Source organism: Clinocottus analis, unplaced genomic scaffold, assembly GCF_023055335.1.
Source record: "Clinocottus analis isolate CAN_PGR_092001 unplaced genomic scaffold, fCliAna1.0.p SCAF_15, whole genome shotgun sequence".
NCBI lineage: Eukaryota > Metazoa > Chordata > Actinopteri > Perciformes > Cottidae > Clinocottus > Clinocottus analis.
This window is the reverse complement of record NW_027175876.1, coordinates 2,938,249-2,953,237: the sequence shown is the minus strand read 5'-3', so window position 1 is coordinate 2,953,237 and position 14,989 is coordinate 2,938,249. Positions and strand designations below refer to the sequence as shown.

The following is a 14,989-nucleotide window of genomic DNA, read 5'->3' as shown; positions in this document are numbered from 1 at the left end:
TTCATACATATATTTAAACAGCATCCATACATGTACATGCATTGTAATGATACAGATGATATAAAAAAAATGATAAAAAAAGGCCACGAGACAGTTACAGCTGCTTCGCCCGACTTTATCTTTACACGGCTCTGGTCCGTCACCCCGCCCTCGCGTCACGCTCTGCTCCCATTGGTCCTCGTCGTCTGTTGACAGGAGGTAAGGACTGAAACGCGGCTTCTCATTGGTTCATCGTGCGAGAAAAACAAGGCGCACGTTTGTGCAGCGTCCCAAAGCCCGAGAGCGTGTTATTGTGAATAAATTCAGGTTTTACAAGGTACACGTGGTCACACTACCACCACGCACGTGCCAGCCCCAGAAAAAAAAATGTTCCTCGGCTTTGAAATGGGCCTCTGATGCCATCTGCTGCGCGTCGGCACGGGGACATAACCCCAAACATAACCCCAGATTGATTGTTATTGCTATTCGTCATGTATGATTTCACAATGTGTTTGAAATATCATTCATTACCGTACTTTACAACGAGGCAGTTATAATAACAACTGTAATAAAATGTGCACGTAAAGGAACCACTGCAATATATGTTTATAATTTCACTTCTGCATTATAGACATAATGCATTATAATGTTCTTACAGTTATAACTTTATAATCGTCCCTCATAATGCTTTATAACTATAAATAATAAATAATTGTATAATTAATGTATCATAATAAGTCATCATTTCTGGTAAGTCGTTTTGCAAGGATCATAGTGTATTTTAATTCCCATAGTAATACTTTAAAGTGTTGATAATACATTATACTGTGATTATGAGTTTGTGTTAAGTAAAATGAAAAAATATGATTATATCCATGCATATTTACAATGCTTAAAGCAAACAATGACCACTTAGAGAAAGTTATACTCACTATAATAAAGAATAAAAGTGATTATAAGACATTACAAAAAAAATATTATGCTACATTGCAACAATGAGAATTATGATACCCTATGATCCAAGCAAAAAAAGTCTGTGAGAGACCAGCGATTATAAATTATTGTGAAACCATTATGAGTAATTATATAGTGCATGATAATGTGGTATTATCATTTTTACAAAGCATAACTAATTTGTATCAGTGCTCATAACTTTAAATACACAATGATATAAGAAGACTATAGCGCATTATTAGTCCATGGTAAATGGACGTCATGATAATTGTGTTGCACAAATGTCTTCTAAAATCCTCTCCTAATGCAAATTTGGGTTCTGACTTGATCTTTTATAGGCGCTCATCCATCTGCAGTGACATTAAAGTGGCAGCAGAGTGCACCACAGATCCACAAACGCAGCTTACTTTGTGCTTAAGGAGGTTATCATTTTTTAACAATGGCCCTCTTAAGTGATTACATGTCTGTCAAACTGCCTGCAGAGTGGAAATAGTCAATAATAGTCTATTTTAACAAGGTTTTGTTCCACAAAGGGATCTGAACTACAAGCGATGAAGAGTGAGCCCTCGCTGTAAGGCTCAAGGATGATACAAACTTTTCTCATGTGGGGATTTTCCAAATGCAAAGAGTATTGTTCGTGGAACGTTTTAGTCATAACATCAATAAGAAATGATCACTTCAAACAAAAGAATGAGTAAGAAAAATGCAAACAAATGTGTAAAGTAGGTGCCGCATGCTCAGAAATTACTAAATGGGTCACCTTCCACTGCGCCCTCCATCTATAAAAAATAAATAAATAAATCACATCCCTGCAGTGTCTCCCATTCACAACCTCTCGGCTGCTGAATCATGTCATTTCTTTTTTTCCCACCAGCTCCGGATGCCGCTGCTGTTGTGGACGGGTGTGATTTGAAAGGCAAATGAGCCGCATGCAAACAGATTAATCGATGTGGCCGAGAAGCAGCAGCAGTGCGGCTCCCTGAGGGCTTCCTCAGGTCAGGACCAGAGGTCGAGTCCTCATGAAATACTCTGAACCTCGTCGTTTGAGCCATTTACAAGCTCCGACCTCGATGATCCCTGAAATTCACGGAAGTCACACATGAAAACGGTATTCACACACTTTTTTTTAAAGGAACAATCCAAATAAATACACAAACCAGAACAATATATTCACTAGCAAACAACCCTATACGTGCACATTAAGGAGCAAAAGCAATAGCTAAGACGGTAGGTCTTAAAGGAATAGTTTTACATTTCGGGAAAGGCGATACAACGGTCATATGTGTCCACTACAGCAGCTGGTTAGCTTATAGCTTAGCATAAAGCCTTGAAATAGCTAGCCCATAAGCAAAGGTATTGGAATATGCTGACACCAAAAAGTTAAAGTTCACTACTTAACACGTTATATCTTGAATGTTTAATCAAGAAACTTTCTTTCCCTGTTGCCAGTGTTTATGCAAAGCTAAGCTAACCAGGTGCTAAGCTCACCAGGTGCTGGCGAGCGTTTCATTTCGAGAGTACAGGCATGAGAGAGGTGTCGATCATCTCATCTGACTCTCTGCAATGAAGCTAATTAGCATACATATCTACCCACAATTCAACACAAAGCCCTCCATAACGTACTGAAACTATTGTGATCGGTATAATTTAGCTCAACATAATTGCCTTGTCACTGTGGAGGAAACACGACCGTCACGGAAAATCTTGCTGACCAAGTATGACAGCGTTAAACCTCAACTTTCCCCTGTGAGAACACACTCAACAATCTCTACAATCTCTACCAACGGAAATGTAATGAAGCGCAGATTATATCATATCACATTATATCTTGAATATTTACTCAATCCATCGGTCCTAATGCTAAGCTAAGTGAACCAGCTGCTGGCGAATGCTTCATATTTAGCGCAGAGGCACGAGGGAGGTATCAATCATCTTGTTTAATGCACAAAAAGCGAATAAACGTACACATTTCCCAAAATGTTGAACTACTCCTTTAAAAAGGCACTGCATGGAATTATAATCAGTCTCTTTCTGCGTCTACTGTCACTGCAAACATTAATGGAAACCGTTGCATTTTAAATATCTGGCAGACTGAATTCTACATACTATGTGTAGTTTTTATTGTTCATCAAGAACCTGTTACAGACGTGTTTTTCTCCTTTATCCGCTGGACCACTTTCTAAACGAATGTTGGCGTTCTCCATTTAAATAAATGGGGATATCTTTTCTATCGACGTATCCAATGCTTTGTTTGACTTTCACTCATACTGTAACACATATGCTTGAAGATGAAGCAACATAACAGCCCAAAATTCAAAATGTCACAGTATTCCATTAATAAAACAAAACATAATATAATGTTATAAATAAAAACAGGATGAAATACAAGTTAAGCCCAAACTTTAAGAGGATATTAAACATGCACCCGAGACTACGCACTGAAACGGTTAAGACGAAGAGGAAAATCCGTCATAACATTTAAAATAAGAACACATTTTCAGCTGTCTGACTTGGCTTTGTAATGTCAAGGCACTGTATAGCTTAAATACGATTGTTCATTGTTGTAAGTGTTCGGAGTACACTAAAAATAATGTTACAGAAAAACTACATCAACCACAATAAATCTCATTGTACATTGTGAATAATCCCAACAAAAGTGTGAGAAGGGTGGGAAGTGTTTGTCTAGGTGACGACCACGGACGCCATGTTGGCTGCAAAATATGTTAGATTATGAAACGATGCCCTCCTTTACATAGTGAAACTACTCCGACCTGAATAATTTAGCTCTACATAATTGCCGGGTTATTGTGGAGGAAAACATGGCTGCCACCGAAAAACCTCACTGACCGACTTACAGTGTCTGCGTTCTAGCTACGACCGGTTTAAATGAGGTTAAAAACAGATAAAAGACTAGTTTTGCTTCCCACTGTGAACACACTCACCCGAACGACCTCTAGCAGTGGAAATAGTATCAAGTGCAGATTATTGTTTGGAAAAGAAAAGGGGAAATGTGTCGAAATCGTGGTCAAAACGTTTTAAAAAATCCAATAAAATGGAGTTCATATATACTTGGGAAGATATGCAATCTAGCTGTGATTTAAAGGAGAAAGTAACAAATGAGAATAACTGTTTAACAAGACATTTAAAGTCAAATATGGACGTTTGAACGTGCGTGTTTTAAAGCCACTACGTGTACACTGCTGACGTGGTGACAGCGTCTTCAGGCCCTGAGCAGACAGACGGCGTTTTAGCAGCTTTTTGCACAAGTGTTTTCAATGAAAGTGAAGCTTTCACATTTAGTTGAGTTAAAAAGAAACGTTTAACGCCGTTAAGGTTGTGTCTTATTGTGGTGATTTGCTGGATAGAGGCTTGGATGTTGTAAAATGCTTTAAACTGTCAGGTAGCGTACGGTTCATGGTTTGTGCTAGGCTAACGTTAGCACTTATTCGACGGTTTCCTCCTCACATTTTTTTTTTTTTTTAACTTTAAGAAAATGTCCTCTGTCTGATGAGGCCCTAGCTGTTTTTTTCTTCTTATTTTTAGTCAGAAATGTTTAAATTTCACACATAGTGGCTTTAAATGACAATTCTGGAGATATTTTCTTCACCTCTGTATTTTGAATATCAACAAATCCCGCAAAAAAAGACCAAAACCAACAATAATTGTATCCTGCGTTGACCGTCTGTGTGTCTGAAGCTTGATTCATGCTGTCATCGTGTCCTAATGTCCTAATGAGTCACCCTGTTCCTGTTGCACTGTTCATTCATTACGATCGCTGTGGGCTCTGATGGGTATCAGGTATTATTTTTCCGAAACGTTCACGAGCACACCGGACGTGTATTAATCCGCTTCTGAAAAATACTCCTGAACAGAACACACTATTCTCTCCCGTCTGAGTAATGTTTGGCAAAAACAACAGTGCCCAGCTGTTTTGGAAAACACTTTTGTATATTCATATATTCATAATCCATCTTTAAATAATTTACGTCTTCAGTGGGAAAAAATTCGGCCACAGACAGACTGAGACAAATGAACACATCGCTGTTTTTGGGGTCTTTTTTTTTTTTTTTTTTTTTTAAAGAATCTGTTTCATAAGAAAAATATGAAATATCACTTTTTGACTTCAGTTTGGATGAAGCGATCTGCTGTTTTCACTTTAGTAAAACGGTAGGAAATAATCGTGAAGGAGAGAGAACCTGAATATTAATAGCGAGGTCGCATCCACGAACGGATTCGGCCAACGCAAACGGTATGTGACGACGTGCCGCTCCGCCGCTCCGACAAGCGTCTGTGAATGAATCCTGGAGGAAGGAAGAACGAATGGAAGTGGGTTCCTGTGTGTCCAAAATGTTCACTCGGACATTTTTCTTTTTTCCTTTTTGAACCCCTCGGAGCTCAAGTCTCAGAGTTCAACATGGTTAAAATAATGTCCAGCAAACTATCGAGTCCACAGAGGTAACCGTCTTCCCTGTTGCCCTCGGCCCACAACGCGCGGTGCGTCAGCTCGTCCCCGTCGGCGAGGGGCGTGGTTTTCCCGAAGTCAATCATCCAGACTTTGGCCCTTCCCTTACTGTCGTGAACAAACAACAAGGAGCTGCCAATCACCTGCGGAGACACAGCGAGACAATGGGGATGGATAAGAAAACAGGAAACAGTCGTTTTACTCAACATTACTCTTGTCTTTGTGTCCCTTAACAAAAAAGAAAAAACATGATCTCACTTCCTGTTTTGTTACAACTTCTTGCAACGACTTCTTGAATTTACGCCTGCTGGTATGTTAATGTGTACGTGTGTGACGCGGTGTGCATGTGTTGTCTAATTTCCGTGTTTGCTTGAGTGAGTTGGTGCCACCAAATTACACTTAATTGCTCAGTCAATAAGTGACAATAGCGCAAAGTACACAGCAACCAGGACTGTGACGTGTACTTTAAGTCACACGTTAGGTCATTTCTTTAATTGGGACTTCATTCAGAGGATGTGCTGCGCTGTTTAGAAAACGTGGACGTTCCCACGTCCCGAGCTGGGCCCGGCACTGCAGCACAGACATAAACCAGTTGCAGAGTGAACATTACCTCGTGGGTTTTGAAGAACGGGGAGATCTCCAGAGTGTCTTTGATTTCCTTCAGCCTGCTTAGATAACTCTTCTGAGGAGAGAACAAGCAAAAAAACACAAGCGTTTCTGTTTTTGTTCAGCCAGTTTCACCCACTTTCTCTCTCTCTCTCTCTGTGATTACTCATGTTAGATTATCAGCTGATTGTGGGGCGTTCACTTTAAAGTAACCAGAATCTGCACCAGATTCCTTAAGCCAATCACATCTTTGCTCTCAAACTTATGTGATACAATATTGTCCTCTCTGCTGCTGTCAGTTGTCATTTCAGCTCAAATCAGATCCTCCCCCCCGCCCCAGTTAGCATCGCAGGAAAAAAACACCTTGAAATTGAATTCCTCAGGTGTTTTTTGAGTCCCGTTCAGCTGTTGACTCAACAGCTTTGACTCGCACACACTCACCAGGATGTCCTTATCTCCTTTGACGAAGTCATGGAAGGCTGCGGTGACTTGTTCTCTTGTCTTTGTCTTTTTAAAATCTCTGTTCACCGTCCCGTCCTCCTTCTAGAGAGGAGAGGAGAGGAGAGGAGAGGAGGAGGAGAGGAAAAGGAGAGGAAAGGAGCTTAACGTTAGGTTTATTTGTACTGGCGTGTACTACAGCACCGCTGGTATTAGGAGACGAGCGATAATTTAAGGGATGTTCAGCCCGTAAATACATGTTACTATTTAGTTTGTGGAAGAAGGAAGGGCCAGGAGCGAAGCAGAGGACGGGAAGCGAGGAAGTGGAAGGAGCCGAGGAGAGGAACAAACAATGAGGGGAGGAAAGGAAGGGAAGGTATTTTTAGAGGTTTAGCTGTGAGTTAAAGCAGGGAAAGGTCTTCGACTGTTTTGCTAAGCAGAGCCATTTAAAGAAACACTTTTGATTTATTCTATTCTTGCATTTTCTGAAAATACAGCAGAAAAAAAAAAAAATGGCCATCGCAGTTTCTCAGAGTTACTTGTTTTGGGAGGCGTCACAAAAAGCAAATAATCGAGCAAACTAGCATAGTTTAGCATAGCACATGTAATGTACTGGAGTACTCAAACCGTACAGTAGTAACAATAGTACATAGAGAGAACTGGATACAGCGTTGGAGGCGCGACCTCTTTCAATTCCTATGAAAGTTTCTAGTTGGTGCACAAAACCGAAAAAGTCTTGGACTTCCGTGAAAAAGATTTAAAAAAAACGACCCGGAGATCTTCAGGCGGTCTTTCACATAAATGGACACATAATGAAAGTGTTTCCTTTAACAGAAAGTAACGGTAGAAACTACTTTAAAAAAATACAACTTTTAGAGCAAACTAGAAAGAGCATTTCCTGCTGAAAATGCGTTGGAATGCTAAAAGCTGAAGCTTATAGCTGAAATATTTGAAAGAAATAGCTGAATATAGCTGAACATAGTGGAATATAGCTTAAATTAGCTAAATATAGCTAAATATATTTGAAAATGAAAGAATAGCTGAATATATGTAAAAATAGATGAATATATTAATATAGCTGAAAATAGCGGAATAGATGAATATATAAATAAATAGCAAATCATTATTGAAAATATAGAAAAGGCAAAATACCTGCTAAAATTTTACAGTTCAAAGTCATTTAATTGAACTGTTGAAAATTCTTGTCGTTTAAATGTATAATTGGAAAAGTTGAAAGGAAAACTGCATCATCTAAATCAGGGGTGTCAAACATACGACCCGGCCCGCCACAGTGTCCAGTCCAACAGAAGAAAAAAAAAGTTTTTTTTAAAAATTAAAATCTGCCATAGGTGGGGTTTGAACCACTGACCCTTTGCTCCAAAGACGGAGTTGCTAACCACTGATCTACAGGTGCAGTTAGTGAGACACTTGATATTATTGAGTATTTACAAAACCATCTGTTAAACCTCAGAACGTGAACGTCAGTGACGCTGTTAATCCTGACGTCTATAACCAAAGTGACCTGCACACACGCGCGCACACACACACACGAACGTGCACGCGACCATAATAACACGTTAACGCGGCCGTGCACGCGCGCGGCCGTTGAGGCGCGGGCGCACCCGTTGGCGAGCGTTTACACGCGCGGCCGTTTCACATTAGTGGGCGTTCACGTGTGCTGCCATTCACGCGCGAGCACGGCCGTTCATGTGCGCCACCCGTTCGCGTGTGCGGCCGCTTACGTGCCTGCTGCCTGTAGATGCACAGACCAAAGGGCTGCTGCTGGGGACGGACCGGCTCTCCCATTCAGTCGGACCTCAACACGTCTTATCTGTTGGATTCCTATCGACCGCAGTTTACGGCAGAAGACAAGATTTCCAACGTTTTGAGCTATAAATTATGTCCAAAGAGTATACGGTTTGGAGTAGAGAGCAAGTTTAAAATATGTGTATCGCCAGGTGCCCTCGCTCTGGAGTATGACGTCACTGCTCTGAGCTGCCCAACACACAATAATGAGAAAGGCAGAAAAGGTGCGGAAAAACTATAAAACGAAAACGCCGACAGTTAAAACAATATAGGATATATCAAAAAGATGAGTAATACAATAACAGCTAAACGTTTTGTCAACATTTTAAAGGTGGAATGGTGTCTCTAGCTGGAGGCATGACAGAGCCTTTACCTTTTTGAAGTTGAAGAGTTGAAAGCGGATTTGAAGATGTTCTTCATTGGAAACCATTCATTTTTTTTTTATAAAAAGCTGAATAATTTTAAAATTTGAGGAAATATGAAAAATGTAAAAGCGTAGATTAATAGCTGAAGGTTTTGTCAACATGTGGAATTTTAAATATTGTCTAAAGCTCAACGTATGAAGAAACTGTAAACGTTTGAAGTTGAAGATGATTTGAAGATTTCCCCATTGGGTCCCATTATAAAAAAAATCATAAAAAGCCTAATAATTCAAAGATTTGAAAAGTCAGAAATATGAAAGGTCTCAGCCATCGTGTCCTTAGGTAACTGAATATTTTTATAATTGAACTTTTTTCTGTAGCTGAAAATATGAAAGAGTTGAAGAGGTCCAAAATACGGATGGAAGAAATAGAATAATAATAATAATAATAATAAGTTTAATAAAGATTTGAAGAACAATAGTTGGAATGCTTGCAGCATTCCAACTAATAAAGGGCTAGTTAGTGTTTTTACTGAGTTAAATATAGATTTACTGATGTCTCTTTACCAATGTGAGTCTATGGGGCCTCATGGCGTCGCGTGACGGACCAGGAAGTTGTACTTCCATGATGTTAAATGTTGCTGTTTTTGTTTTGTTTTGCTGTATTTTTAGGGAAGTAGCTTCCAGAGTATCAGCAGTGTCATCAACCGGTTGGTCGGTCCAGAGTGAAATAAATCAGCGTTTCTTACTCTGCTGGCTGCCAAGCAACGAGATACTATTTGGAGACACAACTACTTTACCCTTTAAGGTTCACGTCTTAAAACTAAGTCTCTCTCTCACACACACACACACACACACACACACACACACACACACACAATTACACTTTTCACATACATACGAGCTCATACAATCTAGAACTGCACATGAACCGCATGAACTGCACATCCACACTTTTTATTTCTTCCCACACACCCACACACCCACACACACACACACACACACACACACACACACACACACACATCTCTGTTTCTGGGGATAACCCTCAGTGTCATGGCAACAGACCACCGGGAGGCCGCAAATGTCCTTATATAGCCACAACCCTCAAATAAAGACAGCAGAGATTTGTGTGTGTGTGTGTGTGTGTTTGTGTACAATGTCAGTGCCAGATGCCAAGGCGTAGAGAGCTGCCACGGACAGACCTCATGTGTGACAAAGGAGCTGATGCACAAACGTATATCAGAGGAAGTTTCTGTTCAAAACAGGAAGTTAGATCATGACCTTGAAGGACGCCCTCCTCACTCCCCTCAAACACGTACACACACGTACACACACACACACAGACAAACACGGAGAGATGACTGGAAGAAAGAATGGAAGGAAGGCCCCACACACACGCACACACACACACACACACACACACACGTACACACACACAGACAAACACAGAGAGATGACTGGAAGAAAGAATGGAAGGAAGGCCCCACACACACGCACACAGACGCACACACAGACGCACACACCTTTCTCTTTGTGAGTCTTACCTTGACGCCCTCTATCCTGAATCCCAGGGTGGCCGTTGAGCTGATGGTCTCCCTCCACTGCATGTATCTGGGCTTGGTCACCACTTTCAGGAGTACTTCCTCCGGCGTCGCCGCCTCAGGATCCACCTCGACCATTTTCTGATACATGTCGGGTCTCGGGGAGGGTTTCTTACGAGCCTTGGTCAGCTCTTCCTCAAGGTAGGTCCTGAAGAAAGAAGAAAAAGAAAAGAAGAAGAATAAGAAGAGTAAGAAGGAGTGTGAAGCGGCGAAGGAGATGGAAGAAGAAGGAGGAGGCGGTGCGGGTGACAGACGTGAGCACACAGAGAGGGAGGAGGACGAAGTGGAGATGAGGAGGAGAGAGGGTGACGGCGAAAGGTGTGAAGAAGACGTCTCTTCAGCTGTTAAGTGCGATAAGATCTGGGAACGCGGCGGCGGCGGCGAGGAGTCTGGTGAGACGATCAGACGGACGAGAAAAGAAATGGGGGAAAGGAAAAAATCACGACACAAACAGGCAGACGTAAACACCCGTGGGTGTAAAGAAAAGGACTTCCTGGCTCCACTGTGAGTGATGATTGCAGACATTTTGGCGTTTTTTTTTAAACTCCAAATACCCTCGGGTTTGTTGCAAAAATAAATGCGAGTAAAAATGGTGGCCGAAGCGTTAAAAATAACAGTTTCCCGAGGGATAAAAATCTCCAGCGAACCCGGTGTGTCACGTGGCTGCTCACCTCACTCCCATCTTGCAGTCCATCACACACGGGAAGTCGAACTCCGCCAGCAGGTCCTCCATCTGGTTGTACTTCTGGCCGTCCTTCTCCACGTCGCCGTGATAACACGGGACGTACGGACGCAGCACGTCCTTCATGAGGAGCGACAAGCAGCGCTGCTCGCAGTCGCAGTGTTTCTGAAAGGAAAAGGCGACAAAGCCGATAAATACCGTCCGAGCATCGGTCAGCTCCCGGGTGTTTGATCAATTAGCGACTGGGATCATTCATTTATGTGTGAGACAACATCAGGCTGGACTTGAACATTGCTTTCCTAACTTTGTCAAAGAAAATGTAACAAATTAATACATAGATATCAATCGACTTGTAAAAAAGGAACTACAATTCAAGGATAAACCATGTTTGAATGCGGTAATTCGCCAAAACCGAAATAAACTTAAGAATTGGATTAACAGGTATTAAATACCGTGTGAAACAATAGATCGGCCCCATTGTCAGCGATACCACACACACAGCTACACCAGTCAGTATCGGCCTGATATCAGATGTGTGTGTCGGTGCACCGCAACACTTTAAACCCCCCGAGCGGCACTGATTCAGCGCCAACACCGCGCGGCGCCTCTAGAAACCCAAACGCTTCAACATGGACTTCCTCCGCAACGACAAGACACGGCGGGATCGAGTGGGAAGGCGGCGTCTTACTTTTAATATGCGTCCGTTGGCCCCCGCCTTGAAGCTCCCTGTGAAAGGACACACAATGAGAGGGAGGCAGCTCGCATCTTCTTTTTAACACAAACTGCACACCGTGTGTGTGTGTGTGTGTGTGTGTGTGTGTGTGTGTGGACCATGTGTCCACGTACCTGCATGCCCAGCCAGTTGTATCCAGGGATATTTCTTCTTGTAGGACATGACAAACGGCGACCAGTAGACCATGTTCTTAATCTTCTTCCATGACTTGTGCTGCGAAACACAAACACAAAGTGATTATCCTTCGCAATGAGGTTTCATCGACACGCTGATTTCGATGTTCGCCTTTTGTTTTTTCATTTCAGATATTTACGTAGCATTGGGCCATGGACGTGCTTCACGAACTTGAAAGGTGAACTTAGGCGAGCGTACTCAACGCCCGACGCCTCAGATGGCAGCGAGAAGTTTCGCTTTAAAATCGCCCAGAGATCAAGTTCTCCTCTGGAGCTTTTTTGGCTGATGCGGCGCTTTTTTGTTAAGTAGCTGTAAGTCTTTAAAAAACGCACACATGTGCGCACACACGCGCACACACACACACACACACACACACACACACACACACATTATAAAGGCATCCCTGACACTCCCCACTCCCACACACTCTTTTTTTTGCCCTGCTGTTTTAGGACATTTTAACCAAACTCTGCAGGATCAGGCCGGGGTTTCCCCTGGTAACACACACACACACACACACACACACACACACACACACACACACACACAGAGTTTCTCCAAGGGCTCTCCCTGTCCCTGGCAGAGGCATTGAACCGCGGGAATCCTGCCACACACACACACACACACACACAAACAAACTCATTGACAAACTGGGACACACGCTGTTTCCAACAGACACACACACACACACACACACACACACACACACACACACACACACAGTGCGAGTTGTTTTCAACATCAACCGTTTCCAAGTTCAGAGCAGTTTTCTGTCGCTCCTCAGACATTAATATCTGACTTTAAAATCTCTAAATTGAATGTTACCTTTCATGTTTACTGGATACGTACAAGTTTAAATATTGGGATGAGCAAAAAAAAAACAAGCTACTACACAACTTCTTGATCCTCCTAATTCATCCTGTCAGTAGATTCCACTTTATTATTTCGCTACATGTCGCAGCGCCTCATTGAAGCTGCAGTAAATCACTCTTATTGAATACCATCAAATCCCAAAAAAAACACAGTGTTTTTTTTATGAATTTCTTTTTTCCTGCCTGCAGCATTACATCAGATGGAAAAACTCCAGATGTCTCGTTCCGTGGGTTGGAACAATGCTCGGCTGTGCAACGTCGGAAAAGAGATACAAGTGGAGGCAGCAGGACGGAGAAATATGAGAGAAAGCCCAAATGTTTTGAGGAGCGTCCTCCTAAAAACACATTACATGGAAACGGACACCAGGTCATGCTGTGACGGACGAGGAAACCTCTCTGAAAGGACCGTGTGTAAGGTGCAACGTGAACGTTAACGGTGTGAGCTCACAGACGGGAGATTTCCTCTGGTCGGCAAATACCAGGAGAAATAATATTATGTCTACAGATAACCAGAGAAGAGGAGAGATGAGAGGAGGAGAGGATGGATAAGATAAGAGAGAAGAGGACCATAGAAGGAGATCTATAACCCATGTCACATAATCTGGACCTGATGAAAATCCATCAGTTGATAGCATGACTATCTATGGTTAGAGACACACACACACACACACACACACACATACATACTCGCGCCTTCAGAAACACACTCTCTCACCCCTCTCTCTCTCTTTCTGTTTCTGTCTAAGGGGAGAAGAGTCACATGAAGGGTTTTCTGCACCACTGAAGGAGAGAGAGAGAGAGAAAAAAAACTCTGCAAAAAGCAAAACACACACAAACACACACAGGTCACATGGTGGAAACTAACTGCCGCAGCAGGTCATCTGAAATTAGAGAGAGAGAGAGCTTGAAACCAGGATATAATCAGGATTATTGCTGTTTGCCTTTTTCGAAAGTGCAACAATGGAAAGTTCGGTCGCAGAGTTCAATGTTTCGAGAAGTCGACTGAATTGATTTCTTGGGGCAAAAATCTTTGAACTGTTTCTGTCCTTCGCTGAAGCTCGGACAAAAAAACACACAATGCTGCCTTTGCGGTTTCAGAAAACAAAAAAAAAGATTCAACTCAGATCTCTCAAGTGACTGACGCTGTTATGTGATTCTTCGCGGAGAATACGACCAGAAACTTTGAAATAAAACTCTCCGTCTTGCTGCATTTTGCTCTCTGATCCACTTGTCAGTAGATTGGCATCTGCCTCAGCGGCTCCCGGCTTCTCCTTACACATTAACACGATACAGATAAAGCTTTTTAGGCCACCAGAAAGGTAAAAGTCAAACTGAACGTTGACCCCCCCCCCTCTTACCCCCACCTCGTCTCCCTTCTCAACTTTTTTTCTACCATCTTTGGCCAGTTAGCAGAAAGCTCAAGAGTATCAGACTACAGCTTGGGAAGTAGCCAGGGTCTGCACTTTCTCTGTCAACTCAGGCTGTCATCCATCTCCCACAATGCCCACTTACAGCTGGCGTGTGTGTGTGTGTGTGTGTGAGTGTGTGTGTGTGTGTGCATGTGTGTGTGTGAGAGAGTTGTTGAGGGCAAGAGATGGAGAGCGAAAAGAAAGAAAGGTCTGGTCTATCTCACGTGTGAGTAATAACAGACGTTGTCAAAGTGTGTAGATTTAGGAGCTCGAGACATTTAAAACACAATCAGGAGGAGGAGGAGAAGTTTGGTTTATGTGCGATGAAATAAAAATGACTCCAGCTATTTACCGGATATATTATTGCTCAATAAAATCAAAACTCCTGAAAGTTGAGCTGTCAAACATCCCCTAAACAAGGACTAAATCCAGGGATGAAAAGCCTCCTGCGCTCAGTCGACGCGACGCGGAGGGAAATGAAAGCGGCGCTCTGCTGCTCCGCGTGGGTTTTTCGACAGTACCTGAAGGTGGCTGGTGCGGAGGTGGATGAAGGTGATGATAAAGATGGCTCCCGCTGACACAACAACGCTCCACACCGAATACAGCCACGCAGACCACATGGTGGCCGACGGGCTCTCTGTCCGTCAGACGGGGCGACCGGCTCTCCCGAGGCGCTTTTAAGGAACGCAGCGCCTCAGGCACGCATGCTCCTCTTTTTACGTGTGCACCACGAGATTTACACATGTGTGTGTGTGTGTGTTTGCAATTGTGCATCATTTGATTGGCAAAACAGGGGACAAACATAATATAGACACGCAAATCTCCACACAAGTGAGAGGGTTCGAAAGACTCAGATGGAGCTAAGTGTGTGTGTGCATGTGTTTGTGTGTGTGTGTGTGTGTGTGTGTG

General features: G+C 42.7%; 1 protein-coding gene across 2 annotated transcripts in view; it reads right to left on the bottom strand.

The window, feature by feature from the left end:
* Positions 1-2,037: 2,037 nt before the first annotated feature.
* itpkb (inositol-trisphosphate 3-kinase B) overlaps positions 2,038-14,989 on the bottom strand; it is a 29,624-nt gene continuing 16,672 nt past the window's right edge. For both annotated transcript variants that reach the window (XM_068577022.1, XM_068577023.1), the window contains exons 6-12: positions 11,739-11,838; positions 11,581-11,618; positions 10,882-11,057; positions 10,154-10,358; positions 6,443-6,544; positions 6,006-6,077; positions 2,038-5,538 (exon numbers count right to left, since the gene is read on the bottom strand). In XM_068577022.1, coding sequence (XP_068433123.1) covers positions 5,329-5,538; positions 6,006-6,077; positions 6,443-6,544; positions 10,154-10,358; positions 10,882-11,057; positions 11,581-11,618; positions 11,739-11,838 — 903 coding nt within the window. In that variant the 3' untranslated portion in view covers positions 2,038-5,328. The remainder of the gene's footprint in view (positions 5,539-6,005; positions 6,078-6,442; positions 6,545-10,153; positions 10,359-10,881; positions 11,058-11,580; positions 11,619-11,738; positions 11,839-14,989) is intronic.